At 41.8% G+C, this 22672-nt stretch overlaps 1 protein-coding gene across 5 annotated transcripts in view; it reads left to right on the top strand.

The window, feature by feature from the left end:
- The window catches only part of epha8 (eph receptor A8), a 343102-nt gene that overhangs the window by 303749 nt on the left and 16681 nt on the right, over positions 1-22672 (top strand). The window contains exons 11-19 of one of the 5 annotated variants that reach the window (XM_033632678.2): positions 897-993; positions 3111-3178; positions 3456-3581; positions 4875-5060; positions 14040-14101; positions 15590-15799; positions 20423-20572; positions 20662-20852; positions 21749-21907. In XM_033632678.2, coding sequence (XP_033488569.2) covers positions 897-993; positions 3111-3178; positions 3456-3581; positions 4875-5060; positions 14040-14101; positions 15590-15799; positions 20423-20572; positions 20662-20852; positions 21749-21907 — 1249 coding nt within the window. Of the gene's footprint in view, positions 1-896; positions 1081-3110; positions 3179-3455; positions 3582-4874; positions 5061-14039; positions 14102-15589; positions 15818-20422; positions 20573-20661; positions 20853-21748; positions 21908-22672 lie in introns of all 5 variants that reach the window. The other 4 variants (XM_078169183.1, XM_033632677.2, XM_078169157.1 and 1 more) reach the window with 4 other exon arrangements.

Genomic DNA, 22672 nt, shown 5'->3' with positions numbered 1-22672 from the left:
CAGGTTGCATTGTTGCCGCACAGCTCCTCCAAGCCAGAACACACCATCCAGTTGTCCAGATAATTGAGGATGCATAGACATTCCTGAAGCAAGGGTTCCACGACTGCATCTATGCAGCTTATAAATGTGCAGTAGGACTACTGATATGCCAAAAGGGAGGACACAAAACTCAAAGGTTCTGTCATCAAAGGAAAACCTGAACTTTGTCCTTTTGATATTGGGACCTTTGAGGATGGCCACTTGAACCTTTGCCACAGTCCCTCAATAGTCTGCATCGTAGGGGCTCAAAAATTTGCCTGATGATTGTTCTGCTTCAGCCCCCCCCCCCCACCCCCCCCCCCCCCCCCCCCCCCCCCCCCCCCCCCCCCCCACCCTCCCCCCACACCCATTTGTCTGCTAGAAACATGGTCTAAACCACCCAGGGGTTCCCCCAAAGGTCTCCCTGGACAGGCGCTTTGTGGAGGGCCCCCATAGCTAATCCTCTCCTGAATATGCACACATGCTGGCCATCTACCTGGATCTAAACAGCGATGGGCTTTCGGTGGTTAAGCATAGAAAAAAATGGGTTTGTCACTGAACAAGCGGCTTTCTTTAGAAAAACAAGTCTACCAACACAGGACAGGTGTTTTCGAAATAGTCTTTCAAAATAGGAACCAGTCTTTCAAAACAGATGACAACAATAGCTGAATATTTCAGTGCCAGAAAGTTTCAAAATGCAAACAGGTGGACACGAAAAATTGCTGATCCCTTTAATGGACCTCCAAATTCTTGTTTAGCTTGTTTGAGCACTCTACTTGCCACCTGTGTATGCCAATGTGTGTCAGTGTAAACTGCAAACTCTCAACTGCTGGCAGCACCTACTTCTAAGTTAACACAGCGTATTTGTGTGTTTTCAGCGCCTCTGCACTACAACACCATGACCATTATCTGGATCTGCATGGCCCTGGTGTCCGGCCTGGTCACTTTTCTGGCCATCATCATCTGCAGGAAACGGCAAGGCAACACTTTACCACACTACCCATCGCTGCTGTGTGTGGAACACTTTCTTACACTACTCTACCGTATCTCTCTTTGTGTAATGTGGCTTGTGATCAAAGCTCCCCGTGCAAAGTATTTCTCCCCGCTTTCCCACATGTAGTATTGCCTGCAAGTAAAGTAATGTTGTAATGTGAGTGAAGCCCTGGTAAAAGAAAAAACATAAATGTCCTCCAAAATGGGAAAGGATCTTGTTTAATTCTGTGTTTGAGAAGCTATAACACCTTTAGTCGCACTTGTCATGTTGAAATGTTTAAAATGATGAAGTGCACTAATAATGTGCATGCTTTTCTGTTAGAAATAAGCAATGCTTTAGCTTCCCTCATCTCCTCAACCCTCCCTGTCTTCTCATTGTCTTATTTAGCTACTTTCCTAACTTGTAATTTCCACCTCATTGCAGATTTAATTATGTTGATTCATGTCCAGTACTTTGCAAGCCAAACGTTCCCACTTATCCCATCAGCCCCCAATTCCTCCCTTTTGATGTCTTCAACTTACATCTCTGTAGTACGGCATTGAATAATTAATTTCATTGCACTTAATTAATTCATACTTAAATGCATATTAAGTTTTTCATTTCCATTCTGTTTGAGGGGAAAATAATATGTTGGAGGATTTAAAGATGTTATCCAGGCAAAATCATGTTGTCATGGCTGCAAAATCCAATATATTCAATGCCACTAAGATGGAGGATCAAAAACAAAGTCTTTGCTGATGGTGGGGTTTAGGATCTGAAATGCTCCTTTGTAATGAATATGAAAAAGAAAAAGAAAAAAAGTGAACCAACTGGCCAACTTACTATTTAACTTATGAGAAAATACCAACATGTCTGTATGACAGAAACAACCAGGACAGTTTAACTGTTTACACAGGAAGTAAACCTGAATCATTATGAAAAAATACCTTGCAGCACTGCAGATGAATTAATGGTTGCTTATCTCAAATAAATCTCCTATGATGAGTAAATAACTTTTAATCTTTGGCAAATGCTAATTCCAAAATCTCAGTCAAGATAGTGCATGCTGGCACGCTAGCATGGAGACTTATGGATGACTCTTATGGCCCAGACACACCAAACTGACTTCAGAGAACTAGTGGCTACGAAAGCGGGCTGCTGCATTGCCTCATGCAGCAGACAGAGGTGGTCTGTATAGAGTGCTCCAGGGATGATGTTTTCTGTAGGCCAATGTGGAAGTTAGCATCGCACTGGTTTCCTTGTCAAAAAACCTGTGAGATTTTTGTACTGCATTTTGGATTATTGTCAATAATAAGCTCTGTCACAAAGGAACATTTATGATACTTACATGTTTTGTTCAACAAGATCATCTTCACAAATGAACACCACTTTCATGATTATTAAAGCCTTAATGCACAGTGTTTGGAAACTGAAGTTTAGAGCTGTTTTTACACCACTCCCCTACATAACGGAAATTTAAACTTTAAGAAAAACGTATAGGATAAACCTGTACTGAGTGTTGGGGAGCAGTGAAGCTGTGTAGCAAAGTAATGGGAAACAGCTTGTGAGTGAGTGAAGCTACTTTTTCAGTAGCCTGTAGCTTCCTACTTTCAACACAAAGGTAATATTAATAGAATACAGTTTCAAAGGAGCTTCCTAAACACTGCCCATACCAAACTATGCTAGTCCAGGGAATGTTTCAGGAGCATACAGGACTGCAATGCCACTCAATCATGCTAGCCCATCTTTAACTGTATCTGTATCTGTGTGAACAAGGCATTAAATCCTACTGCCCTGCCAAAATAATTTGAAGGATTGGTTCCACTTTGTTGCCAGTGGAAAACCTAATTAACAGGGAGAACAGGTTGACTGGTTGTTCCTTATAAATAACTAAGTTTCACTAAGTGATGAGTAGCTATGTTGAAGTTGATAATTCATTATTAAAAGTTATTGATTTATTTATTATGAGCTGTGGTTAGAGTTTGATAGTACAAATGTTTCATTATTGTCCTGTATTCATCCCACTGTATGTTTATGTGTGTGCATGTGTGTGTGTTTGGATGACTGTGGTTTTGTATGTGTGTGTGTGTGTGTGTGTGTGTGTGTGTGGTTTGTATAGACACTGTGGCTACAGTAAAGCCTTCCAGGACTCTGATGAGGAAAAGATGCATTACCAGAATGGTCACGGTATGTTTGGCCCATTCCTCAATTATAACCAATATGAATTGATTAGATCTCATTCCCCACGTCATAAAGCTCATCCTCAGAGCAAACAATTTTCATCATGCACTGAGGAGCACACAGGCCTTATTCCCTGCATGCTGTTAATTCTCTCTCTGCTTCTTTCTGAGTCATTTCTTCTCTTTCATCAAGTTTTCCCTCCACACACCAGTGACAGGGGCTCAGATGTGATGTTGCTCTCATTCTCTGATATGTGACCAAATGCTAATGTTGTTTATCTTAGTGTCATTCCCTGATGCAAGGTTCTATATCGACCCGCACACATACGAGGACCCCTGCCAGGCGGTCCATGAGTTTGCCCGAGAAATTGAAGCTTCCAGGATCAAAATAGAGAAAATCATTGGTTCAGGTAAAACCACGAGCTTGTGTGTTCTCACACACTCAGACAGAGACACATGCACGTGCGTGCACGTGCACACGCGCGCGCGCATACACACACACACACACACACACACAGTGAGTGTCATTGGCGGAGCTAACGTAAAATCATTGGCCAGTGTAAAGGCTGTGGTGTGCAGCAGAGAGGAGGATGGCAGAGTGGAATCAGAGCATTGCGTGGGACTGTCAATCACAGCTCCTCAGACGGGCAGGGAATACTAACACTGTGTCAGCTCTACCATATACTGTGCTACGTATGACTCCTGCAGACATAAAGAGAAATATTAAGTATAGAGTTGAGTGAGACAAATGACAGCAATCACAGCTACTGATAAGAATTAATGATAGAGACTGATGGATGATTGTCTTCCTTCCAGTTTTGCACGTGTGTAAACATTAGGGCTGTCAACAAATATTCTAAATTCGAATTTAAATTCGAATTTGAAAAAAAACCTGGACCGCTGCACCAAACGCACTGCATAAGGCCACACCGCCCGCACGAGCCGGAGCATTTCCATTCACATCAGACGCGCATTTCTCCATGCTGGTTGACAAGCGGTTCTGCTCCCAGCTGTTGTCTCCGTCACCCGGCTTGACACATTCGCTCGCGCAGAAAATAGACCAGAGCCGGCCACGGAGCTCCGCGGCGCAGCCGGTGTAGATGACACAATCGGTTAACATGGGCGCCGAAAGGAAACTGGCTTCGCTTCTCGGCGCTTCGAGGCTATTCGCAGCGCTTCTGCGAGCAGTGTGGCCTGAGGGGTCAGAGAGGGGGGGCGAGCGAGAGGTCCGCGGTTGTAATATAACGTAATGTAATAGATAATTGTTTTATGTGTTTTAATGTGTAGGTATGTAAATGTTTTCAAAGACGTTTATGTTGAAATAAAAATACCTACAAGTAGGCTAGTTATGTTTCCTTGTATTAATACATATACAAGTATGTTTCCTTGTATTAGTTTGCCCTCTTGTGGACATAATGCGAAAAAAAAAAATCTGAATAGTTCAAACCTATGAGTTATTTTTAGAAGGAATATTCGAATGTCATTTTTGAGCAATTTTGACAGCCCTAGTAAACATACAGCCTTTAAGTGGATTTGTTTCTCTTATCTAACATAGCAAATTAACTTCAGACACATTTAAAATAATTGCTAAAAAGGTGGTGGCGGTGCAGCTGAGCACAGAACATGTTAAATACAATGGAATAGATTAAAGATGGGATTTATTTATTTTGTGCTGAATTGGAACAATTCTTGTGTGTGTTAAGGGGAGTTTGGGGAGGTGTGTTATGGACGTATGAGACTCCCAGGGAAAAGAGACATCCCAGTGGCCCTCAAGACCCTGAAGGCAGGATACACAGAGAAGCAGAAGAGGGACTTCCTGGCTGAAGCATCCATCATGGCCCAGTTCGACCACCCCAATGTCATTCGCCTGGAGGGAGTGGTAACCCAGAGTACGCTAAAGCTGAAATTATGTATAAGTGTAAAGTTGTTTTCAGTATTACTGACTGCGAAATAATACCAGAAAATTTGGAATGTTAATGAGCATGATAATTAACAGTAAACATACGTCACTGACAGCAGGGCCTCTGTGTGTGTGTGTGTGTGTGTGTGTGTGAGATACAGAATGTAAAGCTGGTCAGTGAAACATGGCGGCGTGAAGAGGACGCCATGGGCCAGAACTCCGCCAAACAAAATCATTTCCCTGAACCAGTAAGCCACTGGGCTGTTTAATAGTGGTGAAATAGCCTGACGCACCACATTTTGAAACGGGAGCTTGATGCCGCCGCACAGGGAAAAAACAAATCAACCCTTGATTAAACAACACTTTACTAGAGCAGCAGCGGGCAAGTGCGGTGACACCGAGACAGAATCACTCAGCATGGACAAAGATCCGATAACCATGGCAGCCCTGGACGCCCGGCTTGCCACCTTAACATACACTCTAACCCGAACCATCAAAGACTCTATCCGCGACGCTATTTTAGAGGAACTTAATACTAAAGTGGAGGAGTGTGTCGCACCGGTGAGATGCGTGGCTGAGAACGCCGCCAGCAAGGCTGCAGCTCTGGAGATACAAGTGGCGAACAACGAGGCGAAGGTGGGGGAAAACTTCACCAAAATAAATGATGTAACGCCCAAAGTGACAAAACTGCAAGGAAAGATAGAGAAGATGGAGGAATGATTGGAGTTCTTGGAGGCTTTCTCCAGACACTCTAACCCGAGAGTGTTTGGCATACTGGAGGGAGGTGGCTTTCATGTCCAAGTTACTGAGGGACTTGTCTGGCACCGAGTTGTTTGAGATGGAACCAGAGCTGGAGAGAGCGCATCGTGTCGGCGACAGGCTGGACAGGGGACCTTGCACCTTTATAATGAAGTTCTTGCGGTACCAGGACAAGACCCGCTTTGAGAAGTGGGCCAAAGGTAAAGACCTCCAGTTCTCCGGGCGCCGGCTCAGATTTGTCCAGGATCTGACAAGAAGTCAGGCCAAGAGTCAAGCCGCCTACAAGGAGGTGAAAAGTCTCCTCTATGAAAAGAATATTACATTCTTTCACCCAGAACCGGGGAAACTGCGTGTGATTTTTGAAGAAGAGCCCCACACATTTAACACCCCTGGAGAGGTGAAGAAATTCCTCAGGGAGAAAGCAGGTGTATCGTAGGTCTATCTCCACCGCTATTCTGTTATCTCCTCCTGGGCCCGGGCCTCCCCACTGGAATACAAACAGAATTTGCAAACTGACATGTGTCTAGCCTATTTTGTGTTTGCCATTTCTTTCTTTTCTTTTAACATATGTTATTATTGGTTGTTTTTTTTTTGTTTGTTTGTTTTTTTTTCTCCCTTAATTTGCCCTGGCCTACTGGTTGCTATAGACCATAATTAGGAGCAATAACGGCTCAAAGGCCTGCATTGGGAGCTATGCAGGTTTTTTTGGTTGCCCCGCGTGGGGTGGGGAGAGGGGGGGGTACATGTTTAAGTGTATTTGTATATTTTTTATGTTTCATAACCACTGAGCTTCATATCTTATTTTTACTTTATGGTCATTCTCTCCAAGTGTTGTCTGAAACGTATAATGTACCATGACTAGTCTTATCAGAAGGGCATTCAATATGCTACGCATCTTGGAATGTAAAGGGGCTGAATAAGCCTGAAAAAAGGACCCGTGTTTTATCACATCTCAAACATTTACAGGTTGACATTGCATTTATTTCGGAATCGCATCTGGTTGATAAGGACCATTTTTGCATTCGGAAAGACTGGGTAGGACTAACATTTCACTCGAACTTTACACAGAAATCACGCGGGGCAGCTATTTTAATCAATAATAAACTCCAGTTTAGCCGTTTATACATCAACGCAGACCCCTTTGGCAGATATGTAGTGGTTGCTGGTCATTTGTACGACATCCCAGCGATTTTGGCGAGTTTATATGCTCCTAACTTTGATGATGAGAAATTCTTCACCACATTTTTCTCGTCTCTACCAGACTTGAATAAATATTATCTCATCGTAGGCGGGGACTTTAATTGTGTTTTGAATTCCAGCCTGGATAGATTAGCTACCTCTACCCAGCCTCTGACGAGGTCGGCCAAATGCATTAAGGCATTTCTCTCTACTTACAAATTCACGGACCCTTGGCGGTTTAAAAACCTTTTAGACCGAACCTACTCATTTTTTTCCCCAGTCCACAAATCATTTAGTCGTATAGATTACTTTTTGGTTGATTGTAAACTGCTTCCTCTAATTCAGGAATGCAAATATGAGGCCATTGTCATCTCTGATCATGCTCCCCATGTGATGAAAATGGCGTTCACCAATTTCAATAGAACCAGAACATGGCGCTTTAATAATCTCCTGTTATCAGATAACTCATTTTCTGAGTTTATTAAAACACAAATAGAATATTTTATGTTGACAAATGATCTGGGTGGAGTCTCAAGGAGTGTACTGTGGGAAAGCTTATAATGTTTTATACGTAATATATTATTCTTCCACGGATAACAAACGTAGATGGGAGCGCATTTCTAACATTACAGACCAAATTATTGAACTTGACAGCCGCTATTCAATTATGCCCAGCTCAGATCTTACTGAGCAAAGGCTCATACTCCAAACTGAGTTCGACCTTCTCTCCACAAGAGACACTGCCCAGCAGCTGTTGCGCTCCCGTCATAAATCGTATGAATATGGCGAAAAGACAGGGAAACTCCTGGCTTTGCAGATACGACAATCCACCGCTTCTAAAATGATAACTGAAATTAAAACCAGCAATGGAGCAACCACTTTAGACCCAAGGGAAATAAACACTGTATTTAAACAATATTACTCTCAATTATATTTTTCAGAATCTGTGGTAGACACCACTCAGGCGGAATCTTTTCTTAGCAAATTACCTATCCCACAAGTCTCAAACGGAAATAAGGCCATGCTGGATGAACCCTTTAGCGTGGAAGAATGAAATCATTCATTTTCATGCATGCAGAGCTCTAAAGCCCCAGGTCCAGATGGGTTCACTTTGGAGTTCTACAGAGCTTTTCTTGACCAGATCTCTGCCCTATTGTTGGACGTTTTCAATGAATCATTTTCAGGGGTTGATAAGACACTCCCCCCCACCTTCTATATGGCCTCCATTTCTCTGATACTCAAGCAAGACAAAGACCCACTTGAACCAGGTTCATACAGACCCATCAGCCTTCTCAATGTTGACTCCAAGCTATTGGCAAAGACACTGGCCCTCAGGCTGGAGGGAGTTCTCTCGTCAGTGATCTCATAAGATCAAACCGGATTTATTAAAAACAGATTTTTATTTTCAAATATCCGTAGACTTCTCAGTATCATTCACTCCCCTAGCCCAGACCCAACAATCCCAGAGATAGTGATATCAGTGGATGCCGAGAAGGCTTTTGATAGGGTCAAGTGGGGTTTTTTGTTTACCGCAATGAAAAAGTTTGGTTTTGGTGAACAATTCATTTCCTGGGTCAAACTCCTGTATAAGGCTCCCCAAGCATATGTCCTGACTAACAACATCCGTTCAGACCCTTTTCCTCTTCACAGAGGGACTAGGCAGGGCTGCCCACTTTCCCCCCTGCTGTTCGCCCTGTTTATTGAACCCCTAGCAATTGCATTACGATCTTCTGGTCAATTTCAAGGTGTACACAGGGGAGGTAGAGAACATAGGGCTTCCCTATATGCAGATGATCTGTTCTTATATGTTCAAAGTCCGGTTGAGTCAATCCCACACATCTTGTCCCTATTGAAGGAATTTGGTAGAGTTTCTGGATATAAGCTCAACCTCTCTAAGAGTGAGCTATTTCCAATCAACATACCTGCTCAGAGAATATCCTACTCCCAGTTTCCATTCAAGGTGGTACCGGGCTCATTTAAACACCTGGGGGTGACGGTTGACAGAACATACTCAGACCTGTTTAAGCTGAACTTTAAGACACTTTTGGAATGTACAGTTAGAGACCTTGGGAGTTGGTCTCACCTCCCACTGACCCTGGCAGGAAAAGTGAATATTGTAAAAATGAATGTCCTCCCAAGGTTTATGTTTCTGTTTCAATGTATTCCCATTGTGCTAAACAAATTTTTCTTTGGACAATTGGACAGTGAAATCTCTAAGTTTGTGTGGAACAAAAGAAAGCCAAGGATCAGGAAGGCTTTCCTGCAGCGCCCAAAATGCGTTGGTGGGTTGGGCCTCCCTAACTTTCAATATTATTATTGGGCTTGTAACATAAGAACCCTCTCATTCTGGAACAGGTCCAGAGAGCTAGATGACCGGCCGGCTTGGCTCCTTATTGAGGAGGACTCATGTCGACCCACATCGTTGGGTGCCCTGTTGTTCTCCTCCCTCCCTACACCTCACGACTATACCCAACAGAACCCCGTAGTGGCTCAGTCGCTGCATATCTGGACCAAGATGAGACACAGTCTTGGTTGGCGGGAGGGATCCCTTTTGGCTCCCCTGTCTCCAAACCATCACTTTGTCCCATCGCTGGAAAGTAACACGTTCCAACGATGGTCCGGTAATGGGATCAGTAGAATGAGGGACTTGTACATGGATGGTTTATTTCCCTCCTTTGATCATTTATGTAAAAGATTTAACCTACCACCATCACATTTCTTTGCTTATCTTCACATCCGGAACTACATCCAGTCCAATACAGTCACATTTCCAAATATTTCTGATCCTATTCAATTGGACGTATTATTTTCTGTTAACCCCACGACTAGAGGAGTGATATCGTTCATTTATAACCAATTATCTGCACAGGCACAGATCACTCTAGACCATCTAAAAACTGCTTGGGAGGAAGATTTGGGTTTAGAATTGTCAAATAACCAATGGAAGAAGGCACAGAGGAATGTCCATACCTCCCCCATATGCGCTAGACATGGCCTTATACAGTGTAAGGTGCTGCATAGAGCCCATCTCTCCAAAGTAAAAATTAGTAAAATGTACCCCGATACAGATCCACTATGCGACTGATGCATGGTCCACCCAGCCACATTGGCACACATGTTCTGGTCATGCCCAAAGCTGTCACAGTTCTGGACCTCAATATTCAAGATCTTTTCGGACTGCTTTGGGCATGTGCTAGACCCGGACCCGGTGTTGGCTATCTTTGGAGTGGCAGGGGAGAACAGTCCCCTCAGGGGGTCTAATCTAATTGTGGCCAGATTTACAACCTTATTAGCCCGTAGGCTGATTTTGTTAAACTGGAAACAGGCAAACCCACCATCTTACACAATGTGGAGGAGAGATGCTATGCAGCACCTTGCACTGGAAAAGCTCAGATTTACCCTTTGGGGCTCTGAAGAGAGTTTCCACAAGACTTGGCGATCCTTTATAGCGCTAGTTGCTGGGTAGCCTACCAACTGTTATTGCCTTTTTTCAACTACTTCCTACCATGTAAATTGTACGGCTCTACTCTTACAAATGAATGAATGACTCACAGTAAAGGAATGATGTATAGGTAACACTGTGGTTATATTTGTAAATTGCTTTTTTTATTTATTTATTTATTTTTTTGGTTTGTTGATTATTTTTTTATTTATTTATTTCTTCTTTTTTGTTTATATTTCTTGTCCGCGTGCTGTTTTTTTTTTTGTTTGTTTTTTTTTACTTTGTTACTTTCTTGTGGGTTGTCATGTGAATGTTCTATGTGGGATGAAAAACAAATAAATAAACCAGGCTGGAAGGCTCTTGAAACTAAAAAAAGACAAAAAACAAAAAAAACAAACATACGTTTTAAGTAGGAATGCACACATTTATCCATGGAACATTCACCAAACTTGAGAATAAGGTGCCCTGGGACAATAGCAGATGTGTTTGGGATGAACAGAGATCTTCCCCAAGACAAAAGGACACAGTAAACTCACAATCAATGCATCAGGGGATGCACCCAGTTGTTTCCAGTAGGTATAGCTGCATCTGAGGCAGTACATGACCCGCCCACCTGCTATATGACTAGCCCACTATTGATGCGCGCCTCAGGTTTTCTTTAAAACCCGCACCAACTGGCCCATTATGAGAGCCAACCAACCCCACCCGACCCAAAAACACAAGCATTTATCATGGACCCTAATTAACCCAAAGCGCAAACTTGAGCAAAATGTTTCTGGTAATAATCTACCTGCTGCTGGCTAATTGTATGTCATTTCCAGTAAATATCACAATATAAAATATGTGTTTTCTCTTTTAAATAAAGTACAAATGACAGAAAGAAAGCAACTACTTACTCATCTTTTCAGTGGTTACGTCTAAGTATGATCTCAAGCTCATAGCTGGTAACATAGTTTGTTTATATGAGCACACAGCTAATGGGATCAGTGGTTTGTTTACATGACGTTACAGAAGTGCATAATGAATTGACTTAATATAGACAGAGAGACGCTTGCTTTTAGGACACGGGGTTAGACCTACATATATGCAGAGAGAAATATTTTTGCAGGACATTTTGATGGGAAAAATGTAAACATGTCTGGACATCATTAGATTTTCCTGGTCAAAAGCTGAATAACACAAAGCCTGAGCATAGCAGTGCTGATGATAGAGCTGCTTGCTGTGTGAGAGACAGAGAGAGAGAAACAGAGAGAGAGAGATGAAGGGAAGGGGGAAGGTGGATTCTTGCACAATATTTCTGTAAGTTATAATAACTTACTCAGAACGCTGCTTTGTCACTTTATGACCCATTCACCCAAAACCCAAGATATTTTCTAGCAAGCTCTCCCGCACCACCCAACCTGCAGGTCAACCCGCTGGACCCATGGACTGGGTCAATCTGCACATCACTATCTCCTACCATACCTTCACACCAGTCAACCTTTAGCAGTTAGCAAGCTATAAAGTACAAAAGCGCCCCCTGAGAGCCCTCTGCTGCATTGCTTCTCGTCAAGGAGTCTCAGCCAAGAAGTTGCGCATGAACACACTGCAAAGACAATGGCCAACCAGTATGTACGCTCTGCGCCTGCATGACAGAACAAACCCTTCCGTTCCAGCAGACGGCGGTCATCTGTAATCCTCATTCTTGATGCTAGTTAGCCAGTTAGCACTTCAACAACACAATCCGATGTTGAAAGAACAGAGCATATTTACTGTGTGCCAGTGAACAATAACACAGTCAGGTAATGTTTCTGCTACAGAGCTCAATGGCTGAAGAATTTTTTTTTTACCTCACATAACAAGTCTTATGTACGCTACAAACAGAATGTGTCTGCCGCTGTACATGTCTCAATTGTTTCTGTGGTAATTCTTCATTGTGAACAACATCTGTGTTGATATCCACAGGAGGAGAACTAGTTACAATAACTGTTAGCTGTTAGTAGCTGGTGGCCAGAACTAACTGCTGATGGAGGTTGCAAAGAGTGCTGCAGGGATGCCACTGAATAGGCCACTGTGGGGGTTAACATCACTAGGGTTCCTTCGTCAAAAAGCCTATGGGATTTTTTCCACTGGATTTTGGATTATTGCTGAAAATAAACTCTATGGCAAACAAACGTTTATGATACTTACACATTTTGTTCAGCAAGATAATCTTCACAAATGAACACCACTTTTATGTTTTTTTAAGCATGAATGCAATCACCAGAAGTAAAAAGCTAATGTTAGGCTATAAACGAACTACACCACAATCACATGACTTTACAGTGCCACCACAACAAGGCTGTAAAGCTGTGTTTGGTGCAGTCCGGCATAATAACATTATAGTCTCATTGTGCCACTTGTTAGCAACCTTCTGTTTTAAGACACATAAGGGCTTCAGGATGTACAAATGGGGTATTTACTGCCGTATTTTATGTCATAGAACAAAATGCACAAGTCTCTACAGCTTGTGTTAACCACAGACCTTATTTCAGGCATCTACCCAAAATCCATTCAAAAAACCCACTGACTTCAAGACGAGGGAGCTGGGAGAACTAAATGCTAACTCATTCCTGGGTTCTATGTCTCATTTCTGCGCCACTCTGTAGAGTTACACTATGACGCATTCAAGCTCTGTTCAGTAAAAATTGTATTTGGGTGAAGGTGAATCATAATGATATCATGATACGTTCCAATGTAATTTTGTAAAATTTTTTTTTTTTAGGAGAAACTTGAATAAATACTACTGTTTGAAAGAGAAATCTGTTGCTATTTCACAGCAATATAAAATATTTATTTATTTATTTATTTATGGTAAAAATGCTTTTGTGGCAGTTTAAAAAACATGTTCATGTGAAAGAAGGTTATTTTGAAAGGTGTTTCATACATCTGTGTAATTGAATTTTTGCCTATTAAAAGATAGTGTAATGAAGGGCTGACTGACTTTAAAACAGTTCTGTTTTTTTTTTTTTTATAGTGTGGATTTCTTTGTTTCTCTGGCACGAAAGGGAAATTAATAACAACAAAAACAAAATAACCACAACAACAATCTGCTATTGGCCAAATTGTTATTTTATCATTGGTATGGTCCCAGAATTTCACTGGGACATCCCTAATTTCCAGGCTACATACATGAGCTTCACAAGCTTCATCCACTGTATGTGTAACGCCATGTAGGCTGTAGACAACCTGCAAAGCTGTCCCAAATTTTGCCCCTTAGTTAGAAGCTGGGAGCTTTTTTGGGGGGTTATAACTTGGCTATCCATTCACATTTTGTTGAAGTAAGCCTACAGTTACTGTGAGGAAAAGGCTTCCTCAAGTACCTCTATAGCTAACTGTGTAAAACTAATGGCTCTTTGTCTGATATCACAAAATGGTTCTTGGCATCAAAACTAGTCATTCAGACATATATTTTTTTAATTGGTCATCATCCTTCGAGTAATCACGTGCGACATATACAGGTAATCAGTGGTGAACATGCTTGTGATAAGTACATGTAGTACATACATATCCTGTAGATGTGCAGTTGACCAAAAGGAGACTCCTGAAGGTTCCTGTTTGTTCCCTCAGGCAAACCAGTGATGATCATCACAGAGTACATGGAGAACGGTTCTCTGGACTCCTTCCTCAGGGTTGGTATTAAAGCTTTGTGTTGAACAGTACTGAAGCAGTCAAGGTCCCTGTTTGCTTTTAATTTTGTTTGTTTTTGTCTCAGTGTAAAGTGCTTTCTCTGTTGTCTGTTCATGAGCAAGTGGAGATCTTTTCCTTCTCTGTTGAGCTATGATGGCTACAACTACTTACTGTGAAAACAACGTATTGCCAAGTTGCTACCATCTAAATGACTTTTTAAAAGCTTTGTTTGAAGCTCAGTGCATAGTTTTGAAAACTATAATTTTGCTAATACTGTTTTAGATTTTCAAAAGAATTAATGATCCTCTGTGAGGCTGAGAATGCTAATTTTCTTAATTCATCGAGGAGAATAGTTCTTCAATTTATGTGAAAATCTGAAAACTTGATATGTGTTTTTCCCAAGAGAGCAATGTCATTTCACTTCATATCACTTGACAATCAGAGAACTGTTGCCAAGAGAAAGGCACCAGTGGTTTAGAGCAGCAAATCAATTCAATCAATCAATCAATTTTATTTATAAGCCAAATATCACAAATCACAATTTGCCTCAGAGGGCTTTACAGCATACGACATCCTTCTGTCCTTTGGACCCTCACAGCGGGTAAGGGAAAAAACCCCAAAAAAAACCATTAACGGGGAAAAAATGGTAGAAACCTCAGAAAGAGCAACTGAGGAGGGATCCCTCTTCCAGGACGGACAGACGTGCAATAGATGTCGTACAGAACAGGTCAACATAATAAATTAACAGTAATCCGTATGACACAATGAGACAGAAAGAGAGACAGAGAGCGAGAGAGGTGCAGGACAGACGGTAATGACAGTAGCTTACAACAACATTAATGAAAGTAATAAAATTAGAATTGTAGTTACGGCTATTGTGGTACAATAAGTTGAAAATATATATTAATATATGATAGTATAGAAGTAGAAGTAGAACTATGACTAATGATAACAGCAGCAGCAGGAGGCATCTGGCAGGACCATGGCAGCAGAACAACCACACACATCACACTATCCAGGCACCGCTGTGATATAAGTTAACCTGCGAGACAGTGGAGCACAAAGGCTCTGGAGAAGAAGCCGAGTTAGTGACATGCAGTATGGCCAAGTTAGCAAGATGCAATAACAGGACATGAGTGTTAGCAAAGGGGAGAGGGAGAGAGAGAGAGAGAAGGAGAGAAGGTGCTCGGTGTATTAAATGTGAAAGTTTTCTGCAAGAAGATATAAGTTGATTTAACATTGTTACACCGACAAAGTCAAACAGCTCCAGTATTTGCTTATATGAATATCCTGTAGATTATTACTTAAAAGCTAATCCCTGTCATGTTTTGTTCTCTTATCTTTACTCTCTTCTCTATCTTGATTAAAATCTCTTCTATTATCAATCTGCTCATCTTTTCTGCTGATACTATACCATCACATTTTTTTGATCTGCCATTAAAACTCTCTCTCCCTACCTCCTCCTCTCTGATCTTCCCCCGTGCCTGCAGAGACACGACGGCCAGTTCACCATCATCCAGCTGGTGGGGTTGCTGCGCGGCATTGCGGCTGGTATGACCTACCTGTCTGACCTGGGCTACATCCACAGAGACCTGGCTGCCCGCAACATCTTGGTCAATAGCAACCTGGTGTGTAAGGTGTCTGACTTCGGCCTGTCCCGAGTACTGGAAGATGACCCTGACGCTGCATACACCACCAGTGTGAGTTTTCACATTGAGGCAAGCATTAATGCAGCACACACACACATTCAGACACACACACAGTTCTTTAAAAGAAATGGTCAGTGTCAGGAAGCTGCAATGACATGTAGTGAGACTGAAAAAACAACTACAATTTAAAATATGCACAGACTACTCCACTTAGTTAACATGAACGAGAAAGCGCAATGAGTTCCATGCAGGAAGTATGGGCGAGATCTTTAAAACCTGAGATCCTACATGTCCCATGATACAAATAATATCAACCAAGGGAACAGAGGGGGTGCACCAATCTGACTTTTCTCTCCAGACAACAATTTTGATGCCTATATTAATTATAGGGGGAGAAATTGATACAGGGTAATATTGCAATATTTTTGTATGGCAATTATTAAGCCAAGTATGGATTTTTTTACGCCTCCATGCTGGCAATAGCCACAACCAGAGGCATGATGTTTTCAGGTTGTCCGTCCATACGTCCCATCTCTGTGAACGTGATATCTCAGAACGCCTCAAGATTTTTTCTTCAAATTTGGCATACATGTTCACTTGGACATGCTGATGAACTGACTAGTTTTGGTGGTCATAGATCAGAGGTCGAGGTCAGTGTGACCTTATCTGTCTCATTCTCATGAACGCAGTATCTCAAGAACGCCTTGAGGAAATCTCTTCAAATTTGGCACAGAGGTTGACTTTTACTAAAGGATGAACTGATTAGATTTTGCTGGTCAAGTCTAATTGACTTCATTGGTCTCATTCTTGTGAATGCGATATCTCAAGAATACCTTCAGGGAATTTTTCAAATTTGGCACAAACATTTACTTGGACTCAAAAATGAACGGATTGGATTTCGGTGGTCAAAGGTCTCACTTACTGCAAGTCTTTGTGTTGCTAACTACTTTAACTTTAACTACTTTATGATATACATACATACTTCAATAACTAAAGCAGTCCAATGTTAATATACAATAGACTATGTAAAAAAAAAAAAAAACCCTATCTTTCCAGGCTTTGATACAATCAGCAAGCAGCACACAGATGGAAATCAACGTTTGACACGTGTCTGTTCCAGTCGGTTAAAGTACAGCAATCAGATTACAGAAAGCAAGGTGATAAGGTGCAGCATCATTCATTCTGAAGACACTCTAAAGGGGAAAAGGATTGTAAATGACATCACAGACACTATAGCATAATCACAGCACTTCTCAAATTAATGGATGATAAGATTAATAAAGTTCACATTACTGCCTGGAAATAAAGCTGCCTATTCTATAGAATCTGGTGGCAAAGTCACTTTGGAGGACCTGTAAGTCGGAAGTAGAGATCGTAAGTTAAGGCTGCAGAATTTCAGTCTTGTTGCTGGTGTTAAGGTTTAGCAAGACAGACAGACATCAAGTGTCTATAATGGACTTCGTTTTGAGAGTAACCTCCAAATGTTTAAAATAACCCACAGGGAGGGCTTTGTTTGTTTAAGAAGGAATGTATCCATTTGTCAACCTAATTAAGTGTCACTTTTATATCAAGAGTAGTGTAAGTAGTTCACATACTTAATTTGCAAGTCTATTCTTGGCCTGTAACACATGCACACACTAGCTCTGTTCAGTCATTTAACCGCAGTGTGTCTTTTAACTTTATACTTTGTACATATATTCAGGGCTGGAAAGCACTGTACTACAGTAAGAATTGTAGGTAGTACTTAATTCATCTCCATATTATGCTTCTTTCTATTTTATGTCAGGGTAATGGAATACTTTTATTTATTCTGGTACATTTATTTTACTACTAGTTACCAGATACTTATGATTCTACGTACAAAACAGCTTAGAATACGATGCATTGTTACAGTATAAACCACAATTAAATGCTGTTTACATATTAAGGAGATAGTTCAGTTTATTTGAACTGGGGTTGTATGAGGTAGTTATTCATACACAGGATATTACATACAATAGACATCAGTCAGTCCACCCCCTGCTTAGAGAACAGGCTGGAGTCTGATATGGAAGCTCAGCAGTCTGCTGCTGTGGAGGGGTCAGCAACAAAATGTGTTTTAGCCACCTAAAACAAGTCCCACCTACAACAATCAATAACAGGTAAACTGTTATTGATTGTTGTAGGTAAACTGGAAAAAGCGCCCCAGACCTGCAGGAGCTGATGGACAACTTTCAGTCGAGTGAGTAATATCGCTTTATAATGCACATTTACAGTGCCTTTTCATCTAGCCTGTAGTTTTGCCTTGAATGTTTTTGCAAATTGCAATAATACATTTTCGAGGCATGATCGTCCGTGTCGTCTCTTTGTTTGCTTTTACCGAGTGACCTAGCGTACCTGTCCCAGAGCCAGCTGCAGATGTTGCTCACCGGTGTATCCCTCCGCACAGGGTGTAAACACACTATAGTTGCGTGTATCAAACTTCTTCTAAAATGACTAAAAAGGACGCTCGTTTTTTGGAATTAATGTTTAAACATGTTTGTTTTAAATGTACATGTAGAAATACCAGCTTCAGGGTTTCTGTAACGTTTATTTGTTCACTTTTGCCGTAGGCTACTGACCCCCTATAGTCTTCAATTGTATTCGCTAAGCCGCAATGCTAATCGCTGAGACCCAGCCACTGGACGTACAGACACAAAAAAGATATCGATCATGTTGTCTCAATATGAAAATGATAGAGAAAGGGCATAACTCCCAAATCGTCAGAGTATTCCTTTAAGTGTACATTATATTGGGAGTATTTTTACTGCTTTACCTTTCAGTCAGATAGTGATTTCCAATAGGAAAATGGAGCCGTTCACGCTTCCTTCAAAGCCAGACTCCATTGAGAAAAATAGTGATTTAATAGTGCTGTACACAGGAGTTGCTGCTCTACCACTGCCACAAACTATTAGTTTGTGTTATTAAGTGACTTGCTATTTGAAAACATTGGTTCTGATTCACGAAAGTCCCACAATAACACAAACGAACTAACTGATTGTGGCATTGGTAGACCAGCAGCTCCCATGTTCAACATGCTACAATTACTGTTTTTGTGGCTTTGACGAGAACATAGATGGGGAACTGAGCTCGTCACCAGCTTTCCCATCAGAACGGGCTGACTGACTGAGAGGTAAAGCAGTGAACTTTCAATGCAACTTACACTGAAATTGATCATTTTAGGTGGGACTTTTTTTAGGTGGCTAAAATACACTTTGTTGCTGACCCCAACCACAGCAGTACATTGCTTAGCTTCTGTGTCAGACTCCAGACAGCTTCTCCAAACTAGGGGCATGCCGACTGACATCTACTGTAGGTAATACACTGACTACGGATAAGTACCCCGTACAACCCCACTTTAAAATATCCAAACTATCCCTTTAAGGCAATAGTGTTAATGACATAACAATAATATATTGTACATAATAACAATATGAATGAAGCATTGCTGCATTTTTGCTTTTCTTATTTTAACTACATTCTGCTGATAATATATAATAAGTTATCTGATCTGTTGTTAATGTAAAATCATAAATTAGTGTAGCTTTAAATTAGGAATCTGAATACCTCTTTCACTGCTGCATTTACCGATACAACAGAGGAGATCTTTTAGACACACAGACACGATCCCATTTTGAAATGACAGGTTTTTGACCACTCCCAGCTGTATTTGAACAGGTGTGGTTTAAGTGACCTTGTCAAGTCGAGGGTGAAGAAGTTCATGTCTTTTTTGCACCATCCTAAGCCGCATTTAAAGGATAAGGCCCATGTTCATTTGCATTTTTTTTATTGTCAGCAAACCCCAGGAAAGAACCACAAACAGGACAACGTATCCTTTTGCAGCAACTCATATGATATCTTATAAATTAGCAGCCCACAAAGGATGTTACATCCCCAACAGAAAGTTATGTAATTAACGTAAAGTTACTGAGGTTAGGTTTAGGGGAAAAAAAACATGGTGAAGACGTACCTTTAAAATGACTCAAAGTTCACAAACACTTGTCTCCTGGGGAAAGATCTTTGTTTTGTGACCTATCCTCTATCCCAACCTGCCCTCTCACTGGAGTGCTCAGCACTGCTTCCTTCTTTACTCCCGTCATTGCATTGGTCACATGATTTCAGCTTTCCAAAATAAATGGGTTATACAAGAATTACTGGCTCATCATAGCAGTTGCATCATTACTTTTTGTTTGAAAGCATACAAACAGCCTTTCCAACAATGCATCTTACTGCCCATGACACTCAGCTCCAAGCCCCTTTGTTCTTACTGAAATCTTTAGAAACATAAATAGAATTTTATTTTTAAAAACCATTCAGTAATTTCCTTTATCAGCTGGTCACTGTAGTATTTAGCAAATTTTACTCAAACGGGGGAAAAAAGTTTATTTGTTGGGGACTATATTCAGCGGTGGATTAACCCATGTTTGGTGGTAATGAAGGGACATCACCCAGTGCAATAGTGTGACTCATTGTTTTTTTTAATAGTTTTTAGACAACAGTGGAGCTCTATGGCACAGAGGAAGAAGATGTATCAGGCTCTGGATACGTGGAATTTTTTTGACAACACTAAGAAAAATAACTGACCAAAAGATGTCTACTTAATCTACCTCAGAAAGTCTGATACACCCTGTTCAAATGTCTTTATGCTTCTGACAGGGTGGGAAAATTCCAATCCGCTGGACTGCCCCAGAGGCCATCGCCTACAGGAAGTTTTCCTCCCCCAGTGACGTGTGGAGCTATGGAGTGGTCATGTGGGAGGTGATGTCCTACGGAGAACGACCATACTGGAACCTCACCAACAGAGATGTGAGCTCTATTTGTTAACAAACTAACCTTTACTGTATTTTCATAGCACACAATGTGTTCTCATTCATGTTTTTGCTGTACATGTGCAGGTGATCAAATCTGTGGAGGAAGGCTACAGGCTGCCTGCCCCTATGGGCTGCCCTGGTCCTCTACACACTCTCATGCTGGACTGCTGGCAGAAGGATCGCAACGAGAGGCCACGTTTTTGCCAGATAGTCACTGTTCTTGACAAGCTAATCCGCAACCCAGAGAACCTGAAATCTATGGACACACTCTGCAGGTGGGTGGGCCACTGAATGGATCCATGTTTGCAGTGAAGCAACATGGGTGCATTGTGTCACATGCCCAGGAAGTCTTTTGATTTAATTTGGCCAGACAGTTCGCCAACATTTAATCAAATATTGGTTCATGTGATTAGCGGATTAAGCTGCAAGTCAAAGCAAGGCACCATCTGCGAGGGGCTGAGAAGATGGTCTCCTGGACAATATATGGTGACAGACTGTTAGGCTACTAAGTAACTGTCCTGGTGTGGGAGACAGAGTAAATCCAATCTGATCCCACTGCTATCAAACATGAGCCCGGTGGGATAAAGTTGCAGTCTGAAGTTTCCCTCAAAGTTCTCTGGCAAATGAAGCGAGCCGTCATGTTCGTTTTCCAATAAGCTCATCTCTGATAGATGCACTGTGCATTAAGTAAAAGCCAAGCTGTGATATTGACATTGATCCGCAGTGAATCTGGGTGCAGGTTTGAGAGGACACCAGAGCCAGACCTGTGTAAATTGCTCAGTTCAGTTCTTAGGTCCTATGGAGTCAGTGTTGCATGGCATGGTGCATCTATGTGAGTGTGTGTGTTGAGAGATATGGCAGGTAGAGGAAAAGGCACAGGAGAAGGAGAAGTGTTAAGGATTTCTCCCTGTATTAATCTACCCAAAGCAGCCATCCTGCAACCACAGCCGCCACCTCTTCTCTATCATTTTAACTATTGATTTTTTGCCTCAGTTACTAGCGCATTTCAATGCAGCCCTTTTCCCCAGTCACTCTGCCTCTTGCTCACTTTCTGCCTCTTTTCTCATTTTTGGACTCCCTCCAACTAAACTAATCATTTTGTCTTCCCATTCATCTTCCTCTCTCTCTTCCTCTGTCTATCTATGGCCATCCGTGTCTCTCCTGGCCACAGTTTAAACAGTCCTCCACTGATGGAGAGAGCTATCCCCGACTTCAGTAGCTGTAACTCAGTAAACGAGTGGCTGGACACCATAAAGATGGGCCGCTACAAGGACCACTTTGCAGCAGGGGGGTACCAAACTCTGGGACACGTCATAAGCATGAACCAAGGGTGAGTACTGACGGTGATGGAACTGGTAGTGACTCAGAAGTGGTGCTGAGCTGTTAGCTCTCGGCACTACTTAGGTGCTGGGCTCTACCAGCCAATGTATGTAGCTTAAGGAGCCTGTAGGGTGAGAAATCAATCAATGTGCTGTTTGAAGGAAGTAGTAGCTTCTGCACTCTTGGAGCATTTTAAAACTTCTCTTAGTAAATCTCAGAAAGTTAGTGTGACCACTGCTGTGTTTCTGCACCACTCATTTTCTTTGTTAATTACCACCTCCACAGATCCATCTAATGAGCTCTGTCCACTGAGCATACATGCACAATAAACCCTCCTACTAGTGCTGCACGATTAATCTAATTGCAGTTGTAATTGCGATGTCAGGCTGTGCGATTACATAACCGCATAGAAGACTGTGATTTGCGATTTAATGTAAATAAATGTTAACATGTGTGCCTGTAAACGTGACTACCTCTGCTGTAGTGTGTGGAGTTTGTTGACATTACGCCCACAAGCTATCCTGGTGTGTGCAGCACGTATGGTCAGGTGACTATCCGGCGTGCAGCAGTGACGAACATAGATGCTGAAGAAGAGCATGAGCATGACAGAAAGACGTGCTGTGTAAAACTTGAAAAGTTAAAGTCGCCACGTCCCACGGCAACATGACCAATCTATATCAGCACTTGAGACAGCACAGAGAAAAGTAGGAAGAATGCATGAGAGAAAAAGCCAAGCCGTGTAAAGTTAAAGACAAAGAGACAACTGAAAGCCGCC

Source organism: Epinephelus lanceolatus, chromosome 1 (assembly GCF_041903045.1).
Source record: "Epinephelus lanceolatus isolate andai-2023 chromosome 1, ASM4190304v1, whole genome shotgun sequence".
In the NCBI taxonomy this organism is placed as follows: Eukaryota; Metazoa; Chordata; class Actinopteri; order Perciformes; family Serranidae; genus Epinephelus; species Epinephelus lanceolatus.
The sequence above is the reverse complement of the archived record's forward strand: the minus strand, read 5'-3'. Positions and strand labels throughout refer to the sequence as shown.